General features: G+C 62.4%; 1 protein-coding gene across 8 annotated transcripts in view; it reads right to left on the bottom strand.

Annotated features, from left to right (window-relative positions):
- TRPM2 (transient receptor potential cation channel subfamily M member 2) overlaps positions 1–24,976 on the bottom strand; it is a 47,837-nt gene extending 22,861 nt beyond the window's left edge. Inside the window, exons 1-13 of one of the 8 annotated variants that reach the window (XM_072807163.1) lie at positions 24,958–24,976; positions 24,760–24,863; positions 19,928–20,186; positions 19,186–19,274; positions 12,629–12,794; positions 11,939–12,119; positions 10,236–10,402; positions 9,273–9,453; positions 8,406–8,467; positions 6,755–6,955; positions 5,801–5,903; positions 2,493–2,614; positions 1,983–2,333 (exon numbers count right to left, since the gene is read on the bottom strand). In XM_072807163.1, coding sequence (XP_072663264.1) covers positions 1,983–2,333; positions 2,493–2,614; positions 5,801–5,903; positions 6,755–6,955; positions 8,406–8,467; positions 9,273–9,453; positions 10,236–10,402; positions 11,939–12,119; positions 12,629–12,794; positions 19,186–19,274; positions 19,928–20,023 — 1,719 coding nt within the window. In that variant the 5' untranslated portion in view covers positions 20,024–20,186; positions 24,760–24,863; positions 24,958–24,976. Of the gene's footprint in view, positions 1–1,982; positions 2,334–2,492; positions 2,615–5,800; positions 5,904–6,754; positions 6,956–8,405; positions 8,468–9,272; positions 9,454–10,235; positions 10,403–11,938; positions 12,120–12,628; positions 12,795–14,277; positions 14,403–14,515; positions 14,675–19,185; positions 19,275–19,927; positions 20,187–23,047; positions 23,136–23,702; positions 23,859–24,759; positions 24,864–24,957 lie in introns of those variants that run through there. The other 7 variants (XM_072807166.1, XM_072807158.1, XM_072807159.1 and 4 more) reach the window with 7 other exon arrangements.
- Positions 24,977–25,378: the final 402 nt, after the last annotated feature.

Genomic DNA, 25,378 nt, shown 5'->3' with positions numbered 1-25,378 from the left:
CAGGAGGACACCTCGCCCCCAGACACCCTCGATTTACACAGTGACCTGGGAGGCCAGCTTCCTGGCTGATCAATAAGTGAACATGTATTCAGACAGGCTGGAAACAACCTCCAGAAGTGAGAACGCATGTCCCACACCACACACAAAATTCCACTTTCTACGACCTTAGAAATTTCCTGAAGGCTTGTCTTTATATTAAAAAGATTCATTGAGGGGACACCTGGGTGGCTCAGCGGTTGAGCGCCTGCCTTCAGTCCAGGGTGTGATCCTGGAGACTCGGGATCGAGTCCCATGTCGGGCTCCCTGCATGGAGCCTGCTTCTCCCTCTGCCTGTGTCTCTGCCTCTCCCTCTGGGTCTTTCATGAATAAATAGATAATCTTTTAAAATATTAAAATTAAATTAAAAAATAAAAAGATTAGTTGATAAACTCAATAAACTACAGATGCGGTTAATGGTGAGCTTCCACTTTGGATCCTCTTAAAGGTTTATCTTAAATGCACTAGGACCGAGAAGAGCAGAATTGTGAATGTAGAAAACCAAGCCACAACCACGTCTTTCTCAGGGGTCATCGTAGCTCACCTGGGACAATGGATGAATTTGAAAACCTCAAGGAAGTGGACAATTTTCTACCAGAAAAAGAAAACAAACCCAAATTTCATCATGGAACACAAAGAAAACCTAAATCCAGAGATTGTCAGAAAAGAAACTGAGAGTGTTCTCAGAGCTACCACCCAAAAAAGGCACTGAGCCCCGATGGACACACAGGAGAGCCCACCAGGCTCGTAAGGACAGTGAGTTTCAGACGCGTGAACTTTTCCCGGGCAAAGAACTGAGGCAGGTTTCTGGTGGTTTTCATAAGAATGACATAAAGCTGCTGCCGGAACCTGACAAAGACAGCCCCCAAGACACCACCACGATTAAAAGTGCTGAAAATAGAATTCTGCAACCTGGTTGTCAAAGAGCCATTAGTAAATATTAAATTATGTTAAATTATATGAATTTGCAGATCGATCATATTAAAAAAACAAACAAAAAACAAAAAACAAAAAAAAGTGCTGAAAATATGGGCCACGAAACCCAGCACCGCACTACCCACGTGTCGCCCGGCCATCCAGTTGAGATCAAAACAGGAATAGAAGTGTTTCGCCATCAGGAAGTCCATTAAAGCGACTCAGCAAATTCATAGGTTAAATAAGAAGGAGAACACCTCAAATTCTCAAAACTCAGCACCTGGGCTTCGTTTGTAAGAGCTTCAAGAACTGGGAGGTGGATACTCGCTGACATAAATGCAGGGCTGGCCTCGCACCTCGGGATTCCCATCGAGTACGGACAGAGGCTCGAAAAATGCCGTCACCCCGGCTGCAGTGCACGTGCTGGGCACCCGCACAGGGATGTGGTGGGGCCCCGCTGACCTGACCACGTGGACTCGGGGGTACGAGGCACGAGGGAGGGCATTTTCCTCATACGTGAGCTCTTGCACCGTTTGAATTTGGAGGACGGGCTGGATCGCGTCCTCCAAATTTGTATGTCGGAGCCCCGCCTCCTACACTGACTGTATTTGGAGACGGGGCGTCTAAGGAGGTGATTAAGGTCCTGATCTGATCGGACCGGGCTCCCCGTACGAGGGACGGACACTCGCTCTCGGCATCTCTCTGCGTGCACACCCAACAGACCATGCGTAGACACGGCAAGGAGGCGGCCGTGCTCAAGCCAGGAGAGAGACCCTGCTGGAAACCAGCCCCGCGGACGCCCCCCCCCCCCCAGGGACCGTGGCCGCCAGACTGCCGGAGCCCCACCATCTGTGGTTCGAAGCCGCCCGGCCTACAGTATTTCGTGAGGGCGGCCCCAGCAGACACGATAGGGAGCATATTTCTTTTTTCCAATAAATATAAAGGATAATTTCTTTAAAAAAAAAAGGTGGGTGGAGCACGAAGGACCGCGCAGGCCCAGGGGGGCTGGGACAACAACCACCAGCACGCACGCTGAGCTTGATGTTGGGCACGGGGAGCAGGAGCCGCGGGCGCTCGCCGGTCCGGGGCCTCGGGTACAGCGGCTGCGTGAAGTCCCCCAGGAGCTCCCGGAGCACCTGGGCCACGTGGTGCATCTGCACGCGGGGGGCGGGCCTGCAGGCCGGCCGCTCGGGCTCCTCGGCCAGCACCTTCTGAAGCTTGCTGTGGAACAGGCAGGAGGGGTCCAGGTGCTGGTACAGGTGGAGCAGGGTGTCCCAGGTGACGAACTCCTTCAGCCGCACCCCGTTCTCCAGGAAGAGCTTCACGAACTCGGGCTTGTTGGAGATGAGGGCTGCCATCATCACGGGGTGCAGCTCTGAGGGCTGAGAGACAGCACCGTGGGGGCGCACGCCTCACGCGGCCCCGACAGCCCCGACGACACGCCGACTGCATCGTCTCCACCTTGGGAAGCGGGGAGGCTGCCCCGGGGGGCTCCCTACCAGGATCGAGGACTCGATCCCCTCGCTCCCGCCAAGCCCTACCTTCCACTGCCGCTCGTCGGAGAAGATCTCGCTCCGCGCGATGTCCACGCGGTTCCACGCCACCGCTAACTTCAGCTGGTGGTCCCAGTTCTCGTGGCCAAAGTAGTCATGGCTCCGAGAGGCTGCAGGGAAAAGCACTCGCGTCGGGGGGCTGCGGCCCGGGCCCCAGAGGCGCTACCCTGCCATCGGCTGGAGTCAGGCGGGAGGCACCGGCCACCAACCCTGGGCTCTCGGTGACCCCGACCCAGGAGCGTGCCCAGCCCCCGCCCCCCGCCCCCTCACAGACGCACGGTCCCTCGCGGTGCGGGCGCCAGAGGACCTCCGAGGTTGGGGCATCGCTCTGGCCCGCCCGCCCCCCTGCTGGTCAAGCCCCACGGCCCCTAAGCTTCAGGGAGACACAGTCTCTGACCGGCAGGTGCACGAACACTCGAGACTCACACCCGCCCACGCCGTCAACTCCCTTTCCCGCCTTGAGTGCAAAGCCGCGGGCTGGCCCGGGCTCTCACGACGGGCGTCCTGCCAACAGGTTCTGCGCTCTCGCTGCCTTTACAGCTGGAAGCTTGGGCTGTTATTGGGGGGAGGGAAGAAGGAACGGGGACCCCTTCCTGACAGCACGCGCAAAGGCCGCCGTGCGGCGCACTACGGGGACCTGAGCATAAAGGCTGCGCCTGCAGCGGGCAGGGATTTCTCGGGGTGCCAAGGACATGAGCCCTACAGATGGAATGGGTCGATTAAGTTCCAGTAAAACATACACCTTCCGGGGCGCCCGGGGGGCTCAGCGGTGGAGCGTCTGCCTTTGGCCCAGGTTGTGACCCCGGCGTCCCGGGATCAAGTCCTGTAACCGGCTCCCCGCATGGAGCCTGCTTCTCCCTCTGCCTGTGTCTCGTCCTCTCTCTGGGTGTCTCATGAAAAAATAAATAAAATCTTTAAAATAAAAAAATATATATATGCCTTCCACTCTCCAGAGACACCTTGTAGGGAAGAGCAAAGTAGGCCAGGCACCGTCACGTGGACGTAACAGAGGATCTGTGTCCGAGTACATCAGGAACTCTTCCTGCTCCAAAACCAGGAGGCACATAAGCAAATAAGCGTGGACAGAAGACCGGAAAGGCCTGTCCCCGGGAGGACACACACCCGGCCAAGGAGCCGCTGGTGTCAGCGGCCATCAGGGAGACGCAGATTCAAACCACCCTGAGCTGTGACCTGTCACCCCCGGGGACGGCGGGCCATCCCGAGCACTGGAGCCCACGGGGCGCTGGAGCCCGCGGCCGGCAGCGGGGGAGGGCGGTGCGAGCTTGCCGCACAACAGCCGGGCTCTCTTATAGAGCTGACCCGCCGTGTGCCATGGAGCCCCAGGAACTCCAGTCCTACATGTGGCCCCAAGAGAAACGAGAAGCCCCAGGAGAATAAGAGCAGCCTTAGTTACGACCACCCCACGCTGGAGGCGGCCTGCGCGTGTAGCGCCAGGCGGGCGGGAAGCCCGGCGGCGGTGGCGGGATCGCGGGTCGGGGGACACTGACGGTGGGAAGGAGCAGAGCTCTGGGACGTGCAGCAACGGGCCAGGGCCTCCCAGCTGTTGCACAGAGCCCGGGAAGGGAGGTGCAGAAGCGCTCGGAGCCTGGCCCATGACGGCCAGGTAAAGCCGTTTATAAGGGCAGAAGGTGCATAGACGCTTGCCCGGGGCGGGGGGCAGCCAGAGGCACAGGGAGCCTTGGGGGGCGGGGGGCTGCCGCTCTCTGGGGTGGGTGCACCTGCTAAGGGGCCCGCCGCGGGGACCCAGGATGGGGACGTTACCCCTACGTCAGCCGTCCCTCAGTACAGGTGGTTTTTAAAAGGGGTCGTCGCTGCAAAACCACATCCACGTGTTTGTGTTGTTTTCCCATAAAGTCACACGATGAAGAGACAGCCCTTCCCCCCAGAGCCCCACTGCCTTTCTCCCCAGCAACCGGTTAGAACCCGCGCGGGCTCCAGAGATGGGCTGGGGCCTGTCCCCGGGCTGGCGTGTCCACACGGGGCTGCTCAGCACGGGGCCGGGGCCGGGCCCCAGCAAGGCGGCCTCCCTCCTGGGGCGCGGGGCTCCACAGGGCACAGCCCTAAGGTCGCTGCCTGGGCTCTGGCTGCCGTCTACACCTGCGTCACCACCACCACCAGCGAGAAGTGAGGACTTCCAACACCCAACACCATCGAGGCTCCATCACCATCCCCACTGGGCGCCCCCCTGCCCGCTCAGTGCCCACCCCCCTGCCCGCCCGGCGCCCGCCCCAGGAGAAGCCAGGATCCGTGGCGTTGCTTCGCCCCCTCCTGACACCCTGAGAGCACACGGAGACAGACGTGGGGGTCCGCCCTGGCCGTGGGCAGGGGTCCATCCCTCTCCAGCATGGGGCACGGATGGCCACGCTCAGCCCCCCGCCCCCGTCACCGCCTTCCAGGGGATCGCACCAGACACAGGCGACCCACTGTCTCTCTTCACCAAAGGCAAGGAAGGGACAGACGCCCTCCCGCCCCGTCTCTGAACAGGAGCGTCAGGCGCCGTGAAGGAGACCGTCGAACCCTGTGGTCACGCGGATGTGCACGCCGGCTCCCCCCCACCCCCACCCTGTGTCCTTGCTGGTGGGCAACTCGGGGACGAGGGCGGCTCCGATGCTATCGAACCGGCTCTTCCCGGTCCCCTGTGGCCCCCGACAACCGTCCTCACGTGCAGCCCCTGGGCCTGGTTTTAACCGTCTCGCTGGTTCTCGGAGGTTTTGTCAGGAGAAGGCGGGGAGCAAAGCCCAGGTCTAAGCGTCTCCTGCGAGCGCTTCCTGCCGGGCCGCCCCGTGTGCCTCGAGGGTGAGGAGTGCCCGGCGGGGAGAACCCAGGCTTCCTGGCATCGGGGACACCCACATCCCTGTGGGCGCCAGCGGGAGGGACGGGGCACCTGCCGTTCCCAGGGGCGCGGGGCAGAGGGCAGACCAAGCGGTTGGCCCAGGCCCGGCCACTGCAGAGCTTTAGTGTCCGGGAGGGTCCCTGCGGCGTGGGGGCCAGCGGGGCGCGGCCCGGCAGGACGCACGGGGGTCAGGGCTGCCCTTCCGAGCCCGGGACCGGCACGCGCGGCCGTGATGACCGCAGCCACCTCACGCGGCTGCACTTGGGTTCCAGCAAGAAGGGAAGGTGCAGAAAGGAGCCCAAACCGCCAGCACCGCCGCGGTGCCCCAGCCCAGCACGGTCCACCCCCTGACCGAGGCCTCCGTGTCCGGCCCCTGCGAGCCCAGGGCCCCGGGGACCCTCGCTGCGCGGCTCCCTCTCGCCCCGGGCGGCCCGGCCCTCACCTTTCAGCAAGGCCTGCAGGATGGCCACGTCCACGTCCTGCTGCCCATCCTTGCCTTCGCGGAACACGGTCAGCAGCTGCCGCCTCCGCACGATGTCTTGGATCTGCGACAAACACCGCCCGCTGAGGTCTGGGGGACAAGCAGGGCCCCGCCTCCTCGAAGGGCACCCGCAGGACCACAGACCCCGGACACGCAGCCAGAGCCCAGGTGCGAGTCCCGCCTGCCTGTCGGCCGCGGCCACCACCTCGCCTCCCCACTGCCCAGGCCATGAAGACGGAGATGCCGCAAGGATGGGTATGCAACGTTCAGTGGCTCGGAGACCACAGGAAGCGCCCTGGGGATCACTGTGTCCCCAGAGAGCTCCCAAGAACCGCGCCCGCCCGCCCCCTCCCCAGTGAGCGCTGCTGCCCCCCGCAGGGCCTAAGCCCCCAGCAGGTGCCGACGCCTGCATCCGCCCTCCACTGGGTCAGCCAGGGCCCCCCACGCCCCATGACCCCCCCACCCCATGTCCCCCACCCCATTCCCCCTGTGCCCCTCACCCCCAGGCCCCCCACCCTATGCACCCCCGTGACCCCCACCCCGTGACCCCCCATGCCCCATCTCGTGACCCCCACCCCATGATCCACCTGTGACCCCCCACCCCGTGCCCCTTGTAGCCCCCCACCGCGTGACCCTCCATGCCCCTCACCCCCAGGGCCCCCTAACCCGTGACCACCATGGCTCCCCACTCTATGACACCCCCCACCCCATGCGCCCTACCCCGGGCCCCTCTACCTCATGCCCCCTACCCCGGGCCCCACCCCATGCCCCTCACCCCCCAGGGTCCCCCACCCCGTGCCCCCCCATGGCCCCCCACTCTGTGATACCCCCCACCACTTGCCCCCTACCCCGGGCCCCCCACCTCATGACCCCACAGACCATGCCCCCCACCCCCGGGCCCGTGTGCTCGCTCACTTTTTTGGTCCACTCGACGACACTGCTCTCGGGGAGGGTCTCAAACATCTCGCGGAAGAACACGCTGAGCGCCTGCTGGATCCTGGCGATGGTGATCTCCCCTGTGGGCAGGCCGGCCACCTGGGCGATGACGTCCGCCACGCGGCCCGAGCCCTCCACGACCACACAGGGGGTGCCGTTGGTGATGGCGTTGTAGATGGTCTGCAAGAGAGTGCGCCCGTGAGCCCCGCGCCCGCCCACCCCGACGCCCCCCGCACCGGGCACTTCGCGGCGGCGCTGGCTCAGGGCCTCGGGGCCCCCGAGAACGTACAGAAAACACGGAGCTTGGTGGGGCAAGGGGGGCTCACCCTGACGGCAGGGGGCGCGCGCCCGACTGGCCAGCTCCCTCCAGCCTACGGCACAGGTGGACCGTGACCCCCGCACCGCTGAGACCCTGCACCGCTGTGGCCCGGGAGCGTCTGCAGGAGCCAGTGCTGCCCGTCCCAGGGGGACAGGACCACCAGGGCACAGCCCCGGACACCTGGTGACGTCACTTTCAGGGAGGGACTCGGGACCCCCCGGGCCAAGGAGGCAGGTGTGGGTGCCATCTGCAGGGCCCCATGTAGAGTGCTCCATGTGTGGGGGGGCAGGTGCCCTCCCGTCCATTCCCCAGGTCCCCTCCCATCCATCCCCCCGGGTCCCCTCTCATCTGTCCCCCCAGGTCCCCTCCCATCCATCCCCCCGGGTCTCCTCCTGTCCATCCCTCAGAGCCCTCCCATCTGTCCCACCGGGTCCCCTCCCGTCCATCCCCCCAGGTCCCCTCCTGTCCATCCCCCTGGGCACCCTCCCATCTGTCCCTCTGGACGTCCTCCTGTTCGTCCCCCCGAGTCACCTCCTATCCATCCCCTTGGGTGCCCTCCTGTCCATTCCCCTGGGCGCCCTTCTGTCTGTCCCCCCAGGTTCCCTCATGTCCATCCCCCTGGGCACCCTCCTGTCTGTCCCTTGGGTCTCCTCCCGTCTGTCCCCTGGGTCCCCTCCTGTTCACCCCCCCGGGTCCCCTCCCATCCGCCCCCGCGGGCGCCCTCCCGCCCGTCCCCCAGGAATCCTCCTGCAAGCACTGAACATATACGGACGTTTCCGGGGCGCCCTCCTGCCCCACCCGTGCAGGCTGTGACGTTATCCTGCCCCCACCAGGCCACAGTGGCTCAGCGCTCTGCCAGGAAGGCAAACCCCACGCCGTAGTGCGTCCTCCGGGGACTGTGTTAAAACCACACAGGAGCCTGCTTTACACTCGGCTGCCTGTCCCGGGGGGCTGGGGTGGGGTCTGAGGGCCGCCACCCCATGAAGCCTTCCCGGGAGGTTTTGGCCGCAGGTGGCCGCCCTGCGGTCCTGGAAGCGGAGCCATCCAGCCCCATTGTAGCTGCAGTCCCCCCACCCGGCGCCCCTCTTCCCGGCCACCCAGGGTGAAGCCTGCACACCCCCCCACCGCAGGGCACCCCCTGGAGGGCCGCCTTCCCACCACCCCTGGAGGGGCCCTGCCACACACCCACCTCCTGCTCCTGCCCCCGCCCCCCACCAGTGACCCCGCTGGGATGCGGGCCAGGGGCGTCGGGCCAGCAGCCCCACCTGAGCAGAGCTTGGCCCCAGGGCCCCCCGCCAGACCAGTACTCACGTGCAGGGTGCCGGGTCCCCCTTCCAGCACCACACAGACCACGGGGATCTTGATGGCCACACCTGGGACGAGGCACGGAACCCCGATTTAGGGGCCACGGGGGCTCGACGCTCCACCTGGGCGCTCTGGCCCACCTCCCGCCAGCCCCAGCCTCGCTGTGGCAGGAGTACCCGGCGGGAGACGGGCACCAGGTACCAAGCAGCTCCCCAAGGCTGCTCGCTCTGCGGGCCCTGGGATGGCTCCCCCGCCGCGTCCTCGTGCTCCCGTCTGGGGCGGGAGGGGGGCAGCGCGGTCCCCCTGGCCGGCCACCACGACCAGCCGGCTTCCCTCAGACCCGGGCACACCTCGGGGGACAGCCCAAGCCCGCGGGCGTAAGGTGCCATCAAGACAGGTCCTCCAGGGGACCCTAACCCGCAGGGAGTGCCCCCCAACGGCACAGAGCCAGAACCTCCTGCCACTGCGGGTCCCTTCTCCGCCCCCCGAATCGTGTGCGAATCCCTGTGTCCGTCCTTCCTGAGTCCTAGAGTCCGCCCCATCTCGCCCACAAGGGGAAAGATGTCAGGGCCGCATTCTGCGCCTTATTTCTGAACCGAGCCCGTGCGTGGTGTAGTGACTGCGGGGGTTCTGTGACCTGAGAGAGCAGAAAAGCGGGGGCTGGCCCCCACCTCCCCCCACCGGTTAAACCAGGTGAGAGATGTTCCTGTTGAACAAGTGCAAAGAGATGCTGGGAAGGAATCCAGGTGTGTCTGAGGGCACCCCCGGCCCCGCACCTGTTCACATCCTGGTCACGGCCGGCTGTGCCCCAGACCCCCTGGCCAGCCCGCCCCCGCTCTGCCCCAAAAGCCCTCAAAGACGTGCTCCACTCGCCTCCTTTTTCCTTCGTCTGCTCCGATATGAACTTCTCCAGCTTCGTCCTCAGGGGGATCTCCACCCCGTAGCGGCCGTGGGTCCCGTCGTCCACAAGGATGAAGTGGGAGTGGTTGCTGTCCAGGCAGGTCAGGTGCCCTTGGCCCTCCTCGTCCATGATGTACTCAGCAGGAAAGCTGCCCTGGGGACACAGACAGACGGGACGTCCTGCGCCTCGAATGCCAGGCAAGGGGGCGTCCAGGTCCTGATCCCCAGGACCTACGAATGTTATGTTATTTGGAAAAAGAGCCACAGCAGAGCTGATTAAAGCTAAGGACCGTAACATGGGAAGATCTTCCTCAAGGGGCCAGGCAGGTCCCAGAGAGCATCCCAGTGTCCTCACAACGGGGAGGAGAGGGGGATCCCCTACAAGAGGAGGGCCCGGCGACGGTGAAGGTGGAGATCAGAGCACTGTGGCCACAGCAGCCCCCCGCCCCAACCCAGGGACACGCACGGGAAGGAGAGACTGTTGTGTCCCCAGAAGCTAACGTGGACCAAAGGGACGGGATGTCAGACTCCCAAGCCCCTACGGGCGGGAGACAGTGGCTAACCTGCAAGAGCAGAGCATGATGGTCCCTGGGGCAGCGGCCTGGGGCGGGGGGCAGGGGAGGCCACAGGACAGAGCCTCGTGTCAACCTAACGGATTTCCCTGCCGGGCTTGGAGGTCGCCTGGGACCCGGGCCCCCTTATTCCTGCCACGGTCCCCCTCTTGGAATGAGGACGTGCAGCTATTCCGTGATGCCCATCCCACCATCGCGTGCTGGACGACAGGCACTGGCTTTCCAGCGTGGCGAGTCCACACACGCAGGCGACATCACACCCCGGGGTCCAGACGGCAGCCCGTCCGGGGCAGCACCTGGCGGGATCCTACTCACCACCTCCTCTGACCCCACGGCCCGCCCCAGGAGTGGGCGCTGAGCTCACCGAGGGGTGGACCAGGCCCTCGCGGTTGTGCACGGTGCCCCACGTGGCGATGCCGACGGTGACGACCTCGCCTTCGTTGTAGCTGCTGCTCAGGGTGAAGTCTCGCACCGCCTCGCCCACCTGCTTCATCACGCCCGTGTGGGACCCGCCAGTGATAATCCAGGCCCCTGGGCAGAGGGGAGGGGGGCAGAGGTGTGCACCTGCCGCGTGCAAGCCTGACACTCAGCCCTGTGTGCTTCGGGCGGCCGCTTCCTAAGTAGGTGTGAGGCCCGGAACCAGGGCCGCGGAGGAAGCCACACTGTGGTTCTGTGTTCACGGCGGGGCGCCAGGGCCCAAGGCTCCCCGCCTGCAGCATCCCCCCCCCCCCCCCGCAGCTTCTCTGTCCTGGCCTCGGGCACACGTTTGTCTGAATTCTAAAGACTTAAACGTCCCTTCCTCCCCTCAGCTCCTGGGGCCTGGGTGTGGGGGGCCGAGCCCCTGCCCCTGACCGACTCGCCCTGCCGCGCTGCCCGCGGCCCCCCAGCGCACACCCTTCCTGCCCCCCTGCCCAGCCGGACCCGGGCACCCGCTGGGCTCGCACCGGCAGGCGGGCAGGATGAGCACCAGGCCTGGGGCTGAGAATCAGTGCCAGCTGCTCTTGCAACACCTCTCCTGCCACGAGAAAGCGGATCCCCAGTGGGGTCTGCTCCCCTAACCTGTGTCCTGGATAAGGGGAGACGCGGGGTGGAGCTGCAGCCCCGGACCTGCAGCTGCGTCCCCGGAATGCAAGCCAAGGGTGAGGTTCACTGTGTGGGTTGCCAGTCCCCGGGGCAAGGCCGACCCCTCCACTCCACCCCTCCACCCCCACCCACACGGAGGCGGTGCCTGGAAGCCCTCACGCCTGGTGTTGCCATAGGAACAGGCTGACACCCATGGTGCTGGCTTTGGGGCCGGGAAGTGGCAGCAAGGACATTGCTATTAAACACGCAAAAGATAACCATCAAGATGTGGTAAAAGTGTCACCTGCGATTATGATTACCTGGGGGACAGGTGAGCACCTAATGGGTTCACAGCCAAGGTCACAGCCTGGGTGATGGTTGGCTACATTTAGCCAGGAAACCCCAAGAGACATGGGCCCGGGAAGACTCACACTGAGCCCGTTTTGGGTCAAGGACCAAACGGAGGGTGTGGCCCTCACCAGGTCCTAGAAAGAGGGTCAGTCAGTGTCCTCTGGGTGGCCCGTCTCACGCAGTCCCAGGATTCTTGCTTTCCCGCTATCAACCCACCCAGGGTAGCACCCCCTTGGAGGCCACGGGCACCTCGGCTGCTTCTCCAGCGTCACTCTGAGAGCGCGCCAAGGGCCGCCTCCCGTGGAGGTCACGCGGCATGGGGGACAGGGGACCCCAAGGCAATCAGCTCTCCTACAGCCCCTCCTCCCCAGATGTGGACGGACAGGTAGGTCACAGGGATTTGGCCAAGAGAGACCCTCACTGACATCCCACAACTAACACAAGGGCCTCCGCCTCCTCCTGCTGCCACCACGTTAGCTCACGGTTAACTCGGGCCTCCTGTGGGCGCACAGGCGCTATGGGGAGCTGGCTAGGGCATGGCATGGCTAGGGCATGGCGCTATGGGGAGCTGGCTAGGGCTGGCGGCCCCACGAACAAGCCAAGCAGCAGCTGCGTGGGCCAGCACGGACCAGGTGAGTGCGACCCCCAGGCTACCTGTGGTCTGGGCCACCTTGACCAGGCCCCTTCGGAAGATGCTCTTCAGCCTGGGCTTCATGTTGAAGTCCTTGGCCCCACCTGTCACGGAGATGAGCAGGTTGGGTACATCCAGGCCCCAGTACTGGGTCATGAGGTGATAGATCACGCTGGAGGGTGTGTCCTGGGAGAGGCGGACGTACTGCAGGGAAGTCAGAGGGCAGCACAGGACAGGCTGTGTCATCGGGGGGCCAGCCCAGCCCCAGAGACGCGATGGGCACCCCCACGCCAGGCCACCTCCCACCCGGGGTCTAGAGCCAATGAGTAAAAGTGGCCCCGTCCCGGCAGGCCACAGATTGAGAGGAAGGGGGAAGGGGCAAAGGCTCAGAAGTGAGGCCCAGTGGGATGTCAGGCCACCCTGGGGAGACCAGCCCTGTGCCCACAGCACCCTCACTACCCTGCTTCTGTGGTGTGGGACACACCCAGCCCAAGGCCCACCCTACTCGGTCGTGATGGAGACCTCTGAGAGCACCATGGTCTCCTGTGAGCCTCTGGAGCCCCCGCCCAGCCCTCCCCTAGTGCTGGCAGGTTCCATGCCTCCGGGTTTAGCCAGCCCTCCCCACACCAGGAAGGCCTCGGATCATGGCCACCTCAGATCATGGAAGGTTGATGTGAGTCCACAGTGAGAATGATGGAGGGATGGGGACCAACCTTTCCCTTCTGGCCCAGGCCCGTGAAAACAATGTCACCAAAGGCGTCTGTTGGCATCTCCTGGACATGTTTTTTTGGGTCCCAATCCTTGCCCTGCAAAGTGTGGGGCCTGGTAGCCTCCTCCAAGTGTTGCTGGCGCGTGTAGCCGCACTCACATACTACCTTCCTGCAAAGACCACACAGTTACCAAAGGAAGCCAGGTGCCTCTGTGCTCCCCTTGGGGGTGGCAACAGGGCCCTGTGGCATCAGGACATTCACCCCCCCAGTGGTGACGAGGCTCCCCCAGCAGCAGTGTCAGTGGAGGCCCAGCGGGGGGCTGAGCATCCCTCCCACACCCACAGGAACAAGAAGCCCCTCCCTGCCAAATGTCAACTCAGGCTGAGAGGGGCTTGGACTTCCACCCCCATGTGGCAATAATGAGGCGGTGCCCCCCCTTCCCTGTAGATACGTCACAGGGGACCTGCTAAAACATGCAGAATCTTATAATACCCAACACATCACAGCTTTACATCAAAAATCACTAGTAATACCAGGAACCAGGAAAATCTCCCCCAGAATGAGAAACGACAGCAGCCATCAGTGCCAAGTGATACTGACATTAGGATCACCCAACAAGGACTTTATGGCAGCTGTCATGAAAGTGCTTTACCAAGGAATGGTGGACACACTTGGGGAAAAAATTAAAAAAAAATATAAAGTCTCAGGAAAGAGGTAGAAGATACATCAAATGGAAATTTAGAAGTAAAAGATGCACTAAACAACGAAAAAAATTAAAAAAAAAAACTCAATGGGTGAACTCAGCCACAGAATGAAGGTGACAGAGGAAAGAATCCATGAACTTGAAGACAGAACATAGAAATAACCCAATACAAAGGGAATAAAGGGAATAAAGGGGAAAGGAGAAAAAATGCGTGGGAAATATCAGAAAGGGAGACAGAACATGAGAGACTCCTAACTCTGGGAAATGAACTAGGGGTGGTGGAAGGGGAGGAGGTCAGTGGGTGGGGGTGACTGGGTGGCGGGCACGGAGGGGGGCACTTGACGGGATGAGCACTGGGTGTTATTCTGTATGTTGGAAAATTGAACACCAATAAAAAATAAATTTATTATTTAAAAAAAAAAGAAAAGAAATAACCCAATACAAACACCAGAGAGAGTGCAGAGCTGAAGAAAGCACCAAGCGAAGAGCCGCTAGGACCTCCGGAACTACGACAAAAGATCCAACGTGCGTGTCATCAGAGTCCCAGAGGGAGGAGGGAGAGGGGGCAGCTGGGAAAGCATGTAAGGAAATTATGACCGATCACAATGAGCCCTGAGTTCTGTATGGAAGTGCTGGATCACCATATTGGGATTCCCAAAACCAGTATTACGCTGTACAGTACCTACACGGAGATCAAAATTGAAAACTTAATTTAATAATAAACTTAATTTAATAATAAACTTATTTTTTATTGGTGTTCAATTTGCCAACATACAGAATAACACCCAGTGCTCATCCCGTCAAGCGCCCCCCTTAGTGCCCGTCACCCACTCACCCCCACCCCCCGCCCTCCTCCCCTTCCACCATGCCTAGTTGGTTTCCCAGAGTTAGGAGTCTTTATGAAAACAATTTTAATAAACTGTAACCAAAATAAGACCCAATTATTTACTTTCTATAAAAATCTCACTTCCACTATAACGATGGAGGCAAACTGGAAGTGACCCGACCACTCGGCAGTAGAGAGGAGCGGGATGGATGCACACAACAAGCCCGCTGGATCTCGAAGGCATTGCACTGAGTGAAAAAAAATGAAAAGCAAAAATAATAATAACAATAATAATAATAATAATAAATAATAATAAAAATAATAGAAAAAATAAAAAAGAACGAAAAACTGAAAAGCTCACATAGGGTGGGATTCCTGGTGTGACATTCTCAAGGTGGGAAAGTTATAGAGACGAAGAACAGATTCATGGTTCCTGGGGGGCTAGGGTGACAGGGGCAGAGGACGTCAGTGCAGAACCGGTGGTGGAATCTGGGGAGCTCCCTGTTTTATCTCTGCAACTTCCTAAAATCTATAATTATTCCAAAATTAAAAGGCTAAACTCCCGCCCCCCTCCCCACCAAACACAAGGTGCAGGCTCAAAGCAGCACCTTCCGGACGCAGGGCCAGCAGGGTACTCCGCGCGCCCACCTGCAGCCCTGCCCGGGGCCCAGCTGGCTGCATCTGGGTGATGCCGCAGGAGAACCCCACCTCTGGGACTGGCCGCCGTGTAGCAGAACGCCCCCACGCCGCTAGCAGCTCTGACCTCCTCTCTTATTTCCTTCATGGTCCCGGATTCAGACTTTTTATTCCTTTACTGCTATTCATCGGAGAAAGAGATAAAGAACTGTGTTCTTTACACCTCTTTTAATCAGAAATTATGAATTTTTAGGTTCTGACTTTTTACTACTATCCAGTGACCTGAAACACAAGATACCTGTGAGGTAGGACAACCAGTCTGAGGCCCAGTGACACCGGGACCAGGAGGCACAGGGGAAGGAGAGCTGGGCAGCCCTCCACTTCCCCACTGCACGGTCTCACACGCTCTGGCTCTCCATTTCTCCGCCATTAGATGCGGAAAACAGTACATTACCGCCCCCCCCCAACCACCCTACAAAATGTTTTGAGGGTCAGATGAAGTTCTAGAAGGAACTGTTAAAGATTTTATTTATTTATTTGAGAGACAGAGAGCATGAGTGAGGGGAGAGGCAGAGCAATAAGCAGACTCCCCGCTGAGAATGGAGCCCAAAGTAGGGCTCGGTCCCAGGACCCTGAGATCATGACCTGAGCCACGGTCAGATGCCCAACCAACTGAGCTACCCGGGTGCCGCGAGAAATAATTTATAAAATTAGTGCAAAAACATTGACCGTGCAGAGCACCGAGGATGGGTAGAGACCCACAGCCTCTTACACCAGCTGCAAAGTAGACTCGGAACGGACGGAAGACCTAAATGAGACAGGGATCCGTCAACACCCAGAGGGGACGCAGGCAGCAGCCTCGGTGGCTTCGGCCGCAGCTGCCCTGGGTCGCCGCGTCTCCGACGGCAAGGGACGCAGAGGCACACGTGAGCGATGGGGCCTGACCGGGATCACAAGCGTCCTCACAGCCGAGGAGCCAGTCAACAGAACCAAGACGACCTGCGGGGTGGGTGGGGATGCTTGCGAGCGTCTCCCCCGCGAAGGGCTGGTGTCCGAGATCCACGAGGAACTTCCCAAACTCAACACCCGAGAGACGAACAATCCCTCAAGAGATGGGCGGAAGACGTGAGCAGACACGTGAGCGGAGACCCACACGGGGCCCAGGCACGCGGGAAGATGCTCCCCGTCCCTCGGCGTCAGGGACACACACCAGCACTACGTGGGACCCCCCACCCGGTACTCCCGTGAGGACGGCCACCGTCGGGAGGCGACAGGTGCAGGGGGGGGGGGTCAAGGAGCCTCGGGCCTCAGGGCTGGGGGACGGGGTCACCGGGGACAGGTGTTGAGGAGGGCACAGGATGTCGTGAGCACCGGGCGTCACATGTAAACGATGAGGCCCCGACCTCCCCTCTGACAGTAGCAACACGCATACATTAACTAAATTGAATCTAAATACAAAATTAAAAGAGCCACAGCCGCCCTGTACCCAGGTGCCCCTGGGCTGGTCCAGGGCGGCCCCTCCTGCTGCGTGTCGTGGCCGCAGGGGCCGCCCGTGGTGAGCTCGCAGCGCGCCCTCCGACCTCCTCCCTAGCCGCTGACCCAGACGTGCAGGGATCTCCGGGTGGCCGTGCTGCACCCCCCACCCCCGCGCTCCAGGGCAGGGCGGGAGCCCCCAGGTGGGCACTCAGCTCCTGCACCTTGGCCCAGTGCTGCCCCAGCCTTTAGGTCTCTGCTACCCCGGCGGGCCGCCTCCTTGGCTCGCCCCGTGCCACCGCCCTCCGCTGAGATTAGATCTTAAACCTACATGGCTTCCCACGCTCACACAGGGCAGGAAACCGCACCGAGTCCCCTGGCCCAGAAATGAAATAGTCAGAGGGTGTCTGCGGAGCTCCTGGGCCCGACGGGCATCCCTGGGAGCCGCAGCCCGGGGGCAGGAGGGCTGAGGCCCGGGAAGGGCGGTTGCTCCGTCCGGGGGCGCCTCGTCCTCAAGAAAGTTTCCAAAACACCCGCGTCAGCTTGTTTTATGGAGGAGGATTTGGGTTCCAGGGAACAGAACCCACCGGCCAAGGTGGCAAGGCAAAGGGGACAGAGCACGGGAGAGGGTCCAGGCTGGCCGTGGAGGAAGGACGAAGCTCGGGCCGCGGGACTAATCAGACCCGGGGGCAGTAAGAGGGTGGGGGAGACCCTGGCACCCGTGATGGACATGCTCACGGTGCACAAATAAATCTGTCTCACCCTCCACTTGTCCCCACCCTCCCCTCCCAGGTCCTCCTCTCTCAGGAAGGACCACAGGCCCTATGGCATCCCCTGGGGGGACCCGTCTGATTGGCGAGACGGGAAAGACCCTGGCAGGCCTGACACCACTGTCCCTAGAGGGACCTGCTCACACGGCCACCCCTGCTGCCCCTGCGGTCCCTGACCCATCGGCTCCTCCCTGGGCCCCGGCTGTGCCAACGCCGGGATTTAGGCGGCACACCTGCTTTCCCTCGGGCCTGGAATCGGGGGTGGGGGGTGGCTAGGCTAACCCCAGGCACCGAGTCCCCAGTGGCTTTGCAGGACAAAGCCCGGCGGCGCACGGCCAGTGTGCCCCTCGGGAGGGGAGAGCATCGCAGGCCTGTGCGTGGGGCTCTCTGGTCGCCGCGTGTGTTTTCCCTTGCCGGGCCTGCTGTGTGTCCCGGTGCTGTGACAGCCTGTCCCCAAACATACGGGGCAGCCTCAAGGATCCCCGGGAACCAGCCTCCACTACGCCGTTCTGACTGGAGTCGGCCCCCCTCCCTTCCTGGGGCCGGCCTGCCCCGGGAGCACCGTCCACTTGGGAAGCAGAGGGGGTGCTGGGCAGGAGGCTGTGGACGCGCTGCCCTCCTCCGTGCCTCCCGGGGCGCCGGGCAGCCGGGCAGGCCCCAACCACCAGGCACCTGACTGCTCTGCACACCCCAAATCTCCGAGAGGGAAAACAAGCGACCCTAAGGACGGCCGCCTCTTCAGTGAACGAGCCCTGGGAAAGCATCCGTGGGCCACGGGCGCTCTTGGAGAGGAGCCAGACGCCGGCCGCCTCCAGCACGTCCAGCACACCTGGTGAGCTCCCGGGCAGCGGGGGTGCAGGGGTCCTTGTCTCCTCGCAGCTGCATCTCGCCAAGCTTCCCACCCTCCCTGTGGGGTTCCTGATGCCCCGGCCCTGGAGCTGTTCCCAGAACACTTGGGACCCTGTCCCCAAGCTTGCATCACCTAAAGCCCCTGCAACAGGGCACCTGGGTGGCTCAGCGGTTTAGCGCCATCTTCAGCCCAGGGCATGACCCCGGGGTCCCGGGATCGAGTCCCGCATCGGGCTCCCTACAGGGAGCCTGCTTCTCCCTCTGCCTGTGTCTCTGCCCCTCTCTGTGTCTCATGAATAAATAAATAAAAATCTTTTTAAAAAATAAGTAAAAAATAAAAAATAAACCTGGAGACCCTGATGCAAAGGACTCTGCACGCTGTCACGGTGAGCGGTGCGGCCTCCGTGGTATCAGAGGTCACCACGAGCTGGCGCATGGCAGCTGTCTCTGCCCCGGGGGTCTGCTCCCAGGCCCGAGAGGTGAGCACTGTCCTCCGAAGTGGAGCCACGCCGGGGGCATGAACCCCAACATGCGCACGGGCATGAGGACCCCGGGGTGGGCTACGGGACCCCGGGAGCGCATGGTCGCTGGGGGTCACTGCTGCCTGGCTCTGCGTCATCATCTCCCCACCTTCCCCGCACGGGCTGCTCCTCCCGTGTCACTCGGCGCACGCGAGCAGCGTGCTGAGTGTCCAGGGTGGGAAGTGAGAAAGCGACCCCGCCACCACAAAGCCACACAATCGTGGTGCAGCCGCCTGTATAAAGGACAGGTATATGGAGCGCGGCGGAGGGACAGGTCACCTCCCAGGGCAGTCAGGGAGGGCTGCCCGGCAGAGGCAGCGCCGGCAACAGGAGTTCAGGAGGTGGCAGGGGGGAGTAGAAGCAGCCCATGGGCAGTGTCTGCATGGGACGTGCGCCCGCGGCCGGGCTCCATGCGTCCGCGAGGAACGCCAAGGGCATGCACGCCTCCCGGGAGGTCCTGCAAAGCCGCCCATGGCTCCCCCGACCCACGGAGGGCGCCGCTGGGGAGCCGGTGGCCCCGGAGTGAAAGGTCCGGCAGCATGGGGGCTGCCTGCGGGAGGGAGTCTCGGCTGTGGGCTCTCCCTGCGCCCCCCAACCGCCCCCGGCCCTGGCGCCCGCTCTGTCCACAGAGCAATGAGCCAAACGGCTGGCGACGCACCTACGCTCTCTGCTCCCGCTCTGCGGCAGGAGGGGCGAAGCTGCTCCCCCACAGCAAGCCCCGGGGTGGGGGAGACGCCCCAGCACCCGAGGCCGCGCTGTGGGAACGCCCCCAGGCCACGTACCCGGCGTCAGACAGTTTGGAGCTCTCCACGAAGTACATGCACTCCTTCTTCGTGATGTTCTCAGGGATCCACGAGCTCAGATTTTCTTGCTGCGGGTAAGAAGGTCACTTGGAGATCCCTGGGCAATCCCATCAGTGCTCCCCGACACCGCTGAGCTCCCCGTCCGGCTTCGGGGAGGCTGGGGGACAGGGAGGCGCCCTGGCCGACCTGTCAGGTGTGGGTTCCCGCGGAGGAACTGCCCCGGGAGGTCACTCTCCCCAGAGACCCACGTGAGCATCCCGGAGCTTTCAGTTCCTCTGTCAACGCTCGGGAACAAAGCTGTGTGGCGCGTAAGGGTCTGGACACCTGCCTCCGTCCAGGCGAGACGGCAAGCTGGACGCCCTCCTGCCCACCTGACCGGGGGCCGGGGAGGTTAAACGTGGCCTTCAGGACATCCCATCCTGGGGCCTTTGGGAATCTGGCCCAGGACTCGGGTGGCGCTCAGGGCCCTCCCAGTCAAATCGGGGACGTCAGGGGGAGTCTGGCCCCGGCCAGGACTGGACTGAAGGGCTTACCCAGCGCCCTCCCAACCAGACCCAGAGCGTGCTGGGGCCGTGCTGCCCTTGGGAGGGGACAGACCCGGCCGATTGCCTTCTCTGCAGGCCCCCACCCAGCTCTGCTGAGCCTCTGTGTGGCGGGCAACACACCCCTCCCCGGTGGTCACCTGGCCTCACCTGCGACTCCGCCGACCCCTGGAACCTACCTTTGCACTGTTGCCAAACAGGTGCTGCAACCTCCTGGTCTTGCAGAGGCTGCTGTTGCTGCGTCGCAGATTGGAGACCATGCCCAGGTCAGCCATCCTCCTGGGCTGCACCCCAAAGCCCTCCTCCTGCCTGGAGCCGGCTTTCCTTGGGGTCGGGGGCTGCTCCCACTCCAGCTTCCACGGCCTCCTGCCTCCCTCAGGACGGCCTGTCCTCCCGCTCGCGAGGCTGAAGGTTCCAGAAGGACACCATGGAGGGCAGCTGGAACAGGTCAGAGAGGGAACCGAGGCAGGTGTCTGGGAGGAGCAAGCATGGGTCTCCCCTGGGGGGCCCTGTCCGCACGCCGGTCCACAAGGATAGCGACCTCAGTGTTGTGCCCAAGATTGCGAATCCAAGAAACCACCGAGGAGCCGACACCGATGCAAACACACGAGGGTTTATTTACAAGCTCGTGTGGGTCCAAGTGCACCCGACACAGCGGAGCAGGGACTTGGACCCCGAGACTAAGAGGTGTAGCAGCTTTATAGGGGCCAGCAGCCAATGGGATACACAGAAAGTTGCACAGTCCTGTAGGTCCACACGCAGGTGGCCAATTGAATTACACCTTACCTTATAGTATCCATTTGAGCTGGCCTATTACTTTGGTCAGAATCGGCGCGCAGTTTTGGCGGGCACAAAGCAGGGTTATGAGCCGATTTCCGATTAGGGTGTGCCCAGCGGCTTGACTAGGGTGCGGCAGTGCCTTAAGCAATAAGCAGGTTATGTGGGGGCCATACGGGAGGTGGCAGGTGTAGCACAAAATGGAATCAGTCCTGCTCTGCTTGTCCAGGGGTAGGGGATTGTTGTTAAATTTCCTGGGTCCCACCCTCAGGTCGCTGTAAAGGCCCCAGAGGCAGCCCCATCACCCCGTCCTTCCTTCCAGCTGCTCCCCCTTCGGGATGGGAATGTCTGTCCTGTGCCCCAGCACTGTGTTCGGGCAGGTTCAGAGCTGGGAGGGGTCTGCCTTGGGATGAACGTGCCTGGGGTCTCCCCACCCCTGAACCACATGAGACTTTGGACTCCGACCCTAGAGTAGATGCTCGAATGAGTTTAAACTCAGGCTGTTGGGATGGAGTGAGCCCATCTCTCATGGGGGAAGGACATAATGTGGGGGCCAGGAGTGGACTGCTATGGTCTGAACCTGCTCTCCCGAAGCTCACACGCTGAAGCCGACCCCCAAGGTGATGGCAGTAGGGGCGGGGCCTTTGGGGTGATTGGGCCAGGAGGGGGAGCCCTGGTGATGGGGTGAGCGCCACTAAGAAGGAGACCCCAGGGAGCTCCCTCGCCCCTTCCCCACTGTGAGGACACAGGAGTCGGCGACCCAGAGGGGCCCTGAGCGCAGACTTTGGGCCTCCAGGGCTATGACAATACTGTTGTCCTCCGGAGGCGGGGCCTGCGGTGACAGCAGCCCGAACGCCTGGCACACACCTGCTGTCAACAGCGGGCGTTGCCTGTGGTGCAGCCCGCCCGGAGGTGACAGTGCCCCACACCTGCGTGGCCTTCCCAGGGCCACCAGCTGTCCTACGGGGAGCTCCCCTGTCCCCACAATCAGTTTCCAGGGAAGCAGTTAAGTGAGAAATGCTCCCAGTGACAGGAGACAAAAAGGAGGCTGGGAAATCTCCGACAGCCAGTGTGCAGACGGACCTGGACCAGAGGGGCTTCCCACCGCCAGGACAGGACGGGGGCGGGCGCTGAGACCACAGGCTGGGGCCTTAAAGGCCTCCCGCCCGAAGATGCTCTTGGGCATACCCCTCCATGGTCTCATTGGTCAGACCCCCATCGGGGTCCCAACCAGACCTTCCCAAATCCCAGCTGGAGACACTGGCCCAACCCGTCCCCTCCTCCCCTTCCCCATCCCACAGTCTGGGCCCTGGAAGAGTCTGGAAACCCAGGGCTGACCATGACCTTATTAAGTCCCCCCTCCAACCTTCTGTGAGGTTCTCCCCTGATTCCGACCATCACTGCCCTTCTTCACACATCCCCCCAAGAGCACATACGGTCACCCTGGCTCGTAGCTCTAGTTCTCCACATGCAATAGCATAGGTGTGTGTTAAGGACACTTAGAAACTGGGGCACCCGGGGGGCTCAGTGGTGGAGCATCTGCCTTCGGCCCAGGGCGTGACCCCGGGGTCCCCGGATTGAGTCCTGCATCGGGCTCCCTGCATGGAGTCTGCTTCTCCCTCGGCCTGTGTCTCTGCCTCTCTCTGTGTGTCTCTCATGAATAAATAAATAAAATCTTTTTTTGAAAAAAAAAAAAGAACACTTTGAAACTAAATGACTTCCAAGAAGACAGGCACTCAGATACATAAAAACACAGAATGTGCCAGCAGGCGAGCCTGCACATACGGGTACACAAAGCAAACATCCAGGTTTCACTGTAAAATTCCTTCCGCTTTGCTGTATGTTCAGAAATGTTTATTTAACGGGTAAGAAAAAAAACCCAAAACACAACCAATGGACTTAAAAAGTAATAGATAATGAAAAAAAAAAAGTAGTAGATAATGGTATAAACCCTAATTATAATAAATACGTGAAATAAGTATAGCTCTATGTTTCTATAATACAAAAAAAAAATGCACATCTATAAATGTCGTTTGGCAGAGGCCACCTGGCAGGAATGCGTTGCCATAGAGCCGACCAGTGGCCGAGCGGGGCAAGGCCCCCATGGGGTGGGGGCCCAAACCTGAGCGCTGCTTGGCGCAGTCCTCGGGAGGAGACAGGCACTAAGGGGCCACAGGAAATGAGCGTGGGTGCCCGGGAAGGGCCACGTGGGGGCTTCTGCACCAGGAGACACCCCTCATCCATCCTGGGGCTCCCGCAGCCCAGGGGGCACCCGCTGAAAGTCGGCGCCGTGGCCTTGGGAATAGACCCCGAGTCCAAACACAATGAAAAGTAGAGGACGTGTCTGACCGGGGCCACCTGGGCCCAGACGGGGCAGCATGCAAAGGTAGGGCCCCCTCGTCCCCAGCCCAAGCCCCCCCAGACCTCACAGGTGAGGCTACCCCAGGGCGCCCTGGCCAGGGGTCCCGCCTACCCGCCCCTCTGCTTCTCCTACCGGGCACCTGCTCCCTGCAGCTCCCCACCTCAGGCATCCTCTGAAATCCAGGCCGTGAAAACACTGTCAAGACTATAAATAGCCATACACTGGGTGAGGGGCTGAAGCGCTGTGGTCTGCGGGGGAGGGGGGGAGGAGTTGCGGCCTGAGCTTCAGTCCCAGAAGGACCAAATTCCCTGTCTCCCCAGGTGCCTGCCAGACACCCCCGACAGACTGCTCCCGGCCTTGCGGCACCCCGCACCCCACCTGCAGCCTGGGTCCCCGCACTTGGCCTGCAACCTGGGTCCCCACACCCCGCACCCTGCCTGCAGCCTGGGTCCCCACACCCCGCACCCCGCCTGCAGCCTGGGTCCCCGCACCCTGCACCCCGCCTGCAACCTGGGTCCCCACACCCCGCACCCTGCCTGCAGCCTGGGTCCCCACACCCCGCACCCTGCCTGCAGCCTGGGTCCCTGAGCCCCGCACCCCGCCTGCAGCCTGGGTCCCCGCACCCCGCACCCCGCCTGCAGCCAGCGCCCTGGCCCGCACCACTACCCCGGAGCTCGCACCCCGCCCTGCGCCCCCGCGGCGCCCGCCCCCCAGCCTCGCTGCTGTGCCAGCGTCCCTGTAGCGCCCTTGGACCTGGGATGCCCCCTCACCCCCACCCTGCACACTCTCCCACCCGCCCGCACCGGCCCTGCCACCTGTGTCCACGCCCGCGCCGGGTGCCGGTGCGCTGCGTCCGCAGGCGGGGAGGGGCACCCCTGCCCGGAGAGGCCCTGCAGCCCGGTCCCCCACCGGCTGCGCAGGAGCCGGTGCCCGCGGGGCCGCCGCATCTCTGGGAGCTGAGCTGCGCGGTCCCGCCCGCCGCTCTGCGTCACTGGCCCCGAGGCAGCCTGCGGGCTCCCGCCTCCAGGACACCCCTAGCCCGGCTCCTCGTAGCGGCTCCCCTTGGGAGGGCTCGAGTCTCCTCAAGCGCCCGAGGGCGGGGAGGGGGCCGGGTGGGGGGGGGGCAGGAGACCCCAGGGGGCCTCGAGACCTCCCCCGGGACCCAAAGCCTGAGACACTCCCAGAAAGGCAGGGCCGGGGCGGGAGGAGCCGGAGAGACTGACCCACACCTCCTCTGCACCAGGTGCTGGCCAGGTGCTGGCCGGGCAGGTGCCTGCACTCCACCCTGCAGGAAACAGCGGAGGATTCTGCATCCCCTCCCCCTCCACAAACAGCGACCGCAGCCTTCCTGAAGGTCCGAACCCCTCCCCCCACAGTGCTCCAACTTCACAAAGGCCACTGCCCTCGCCTTCGCCTTCCCAGCCACCAGCCCACAGCGCCCCACGGCCACCCCCTGGGTCCTGTGCCTCTCTGACCGGGGCCGGGGCTCCCGGCTGACTCCTGGCTGACCGGCCGCCCCCTGGTTTCCTCCCCCGGGCGTGCCGACCTAGCGTCCAGATTTCTGCCCACAACATCCTCCCCTGGAATGCCCCCCGCCTTCCTCTGCCCCTGCCTCTCCACGAAGGAGCCAGCCACCGTGCCATGGGTCCACAGGACCCCTGTCTCACCGTCCCACCCTCTGGAGGTCTCTGCAGCTCGAGGAAGGTGTGAGGACCCATCAGAGCCCCTCGTATAGGGCAGTGCTTGATGGATTTCTCCAGACACTTTGATAGGCCCAGAGGAGGCTGGAGCCCTGCCCCAAAGCAGTGAGCCCCCGTGGAGGCGAAGAGGGGGCAGGCGGGAGGGGGAGCTCCGCTGCTACAAGAGACTCACCTGCGCGGGGCAAGCCCACCTGTCAGCGCCGCATCCCTAGTCCGGCAGCCCAGGTGTTGGGCAGGTGCCTGCCGCGGGGTTGGCTCACTGCAGCTGCCAGCGCCCTGAAGAGGGGACCGAGGCCCTAGTTAGCGGGCAGAGGAAGCGGAGGCGGCAGCGGTGTCCTGACCCTCGGCCCGCCCTCCTTCCCTGGGGTACCTCTGGGCCTCGGAGCCATCTCACTGACAAGATACGGTGCGTGTGTTAATATTTCATGGCACAGTAATAACCCCGGCGCTGCGCGGGCGGGTGGGCTCCGGCTTCCAAGTATCCGGGGCCTCTGAGGGAACGCCGGTTAAGGGGAAGTAGTCCGTGAAGCAGGCTGTTGACCTGACATCTGTGCCCCTGCTGTCCCCACGTGGCTCCTTCCCTTCTTAAAAAAAAAAAAAACCGCATGTTTCACAAGAAGGCCACGTTCCATCGGCCAGGACGCCATTGCAAAAGCACTTAGGAAACATCCTTCCCATAAAAATAAAAAAGCATTTGACCGTAAAGCAGGAACACAGCAAGTACTGATTTGGATGGCGAGTTATTTCGAATCCAGATAAAGGAAATGTGAGCCAAGGACTCTTCCCGCCCC

This window comes from Canis lupus, chromosome 30 (genome assembly GCF_048164855.1).
Source record: "Canis lupus baileyi chromosome 30, mCanLup2.hap1, whole genome shotgun sequence".
NCBI classification, from domain to species: domain Eukaryota; kingdom Metazoa; phylum Chordata; class Mammalia; order Carnivora; family Canidae; genus Canis; species Canis lupus.
Note: the sequence above shows the minus strand (reverse complement) of the source record. Positions and strands in the feature narration are given on the sequence as shown.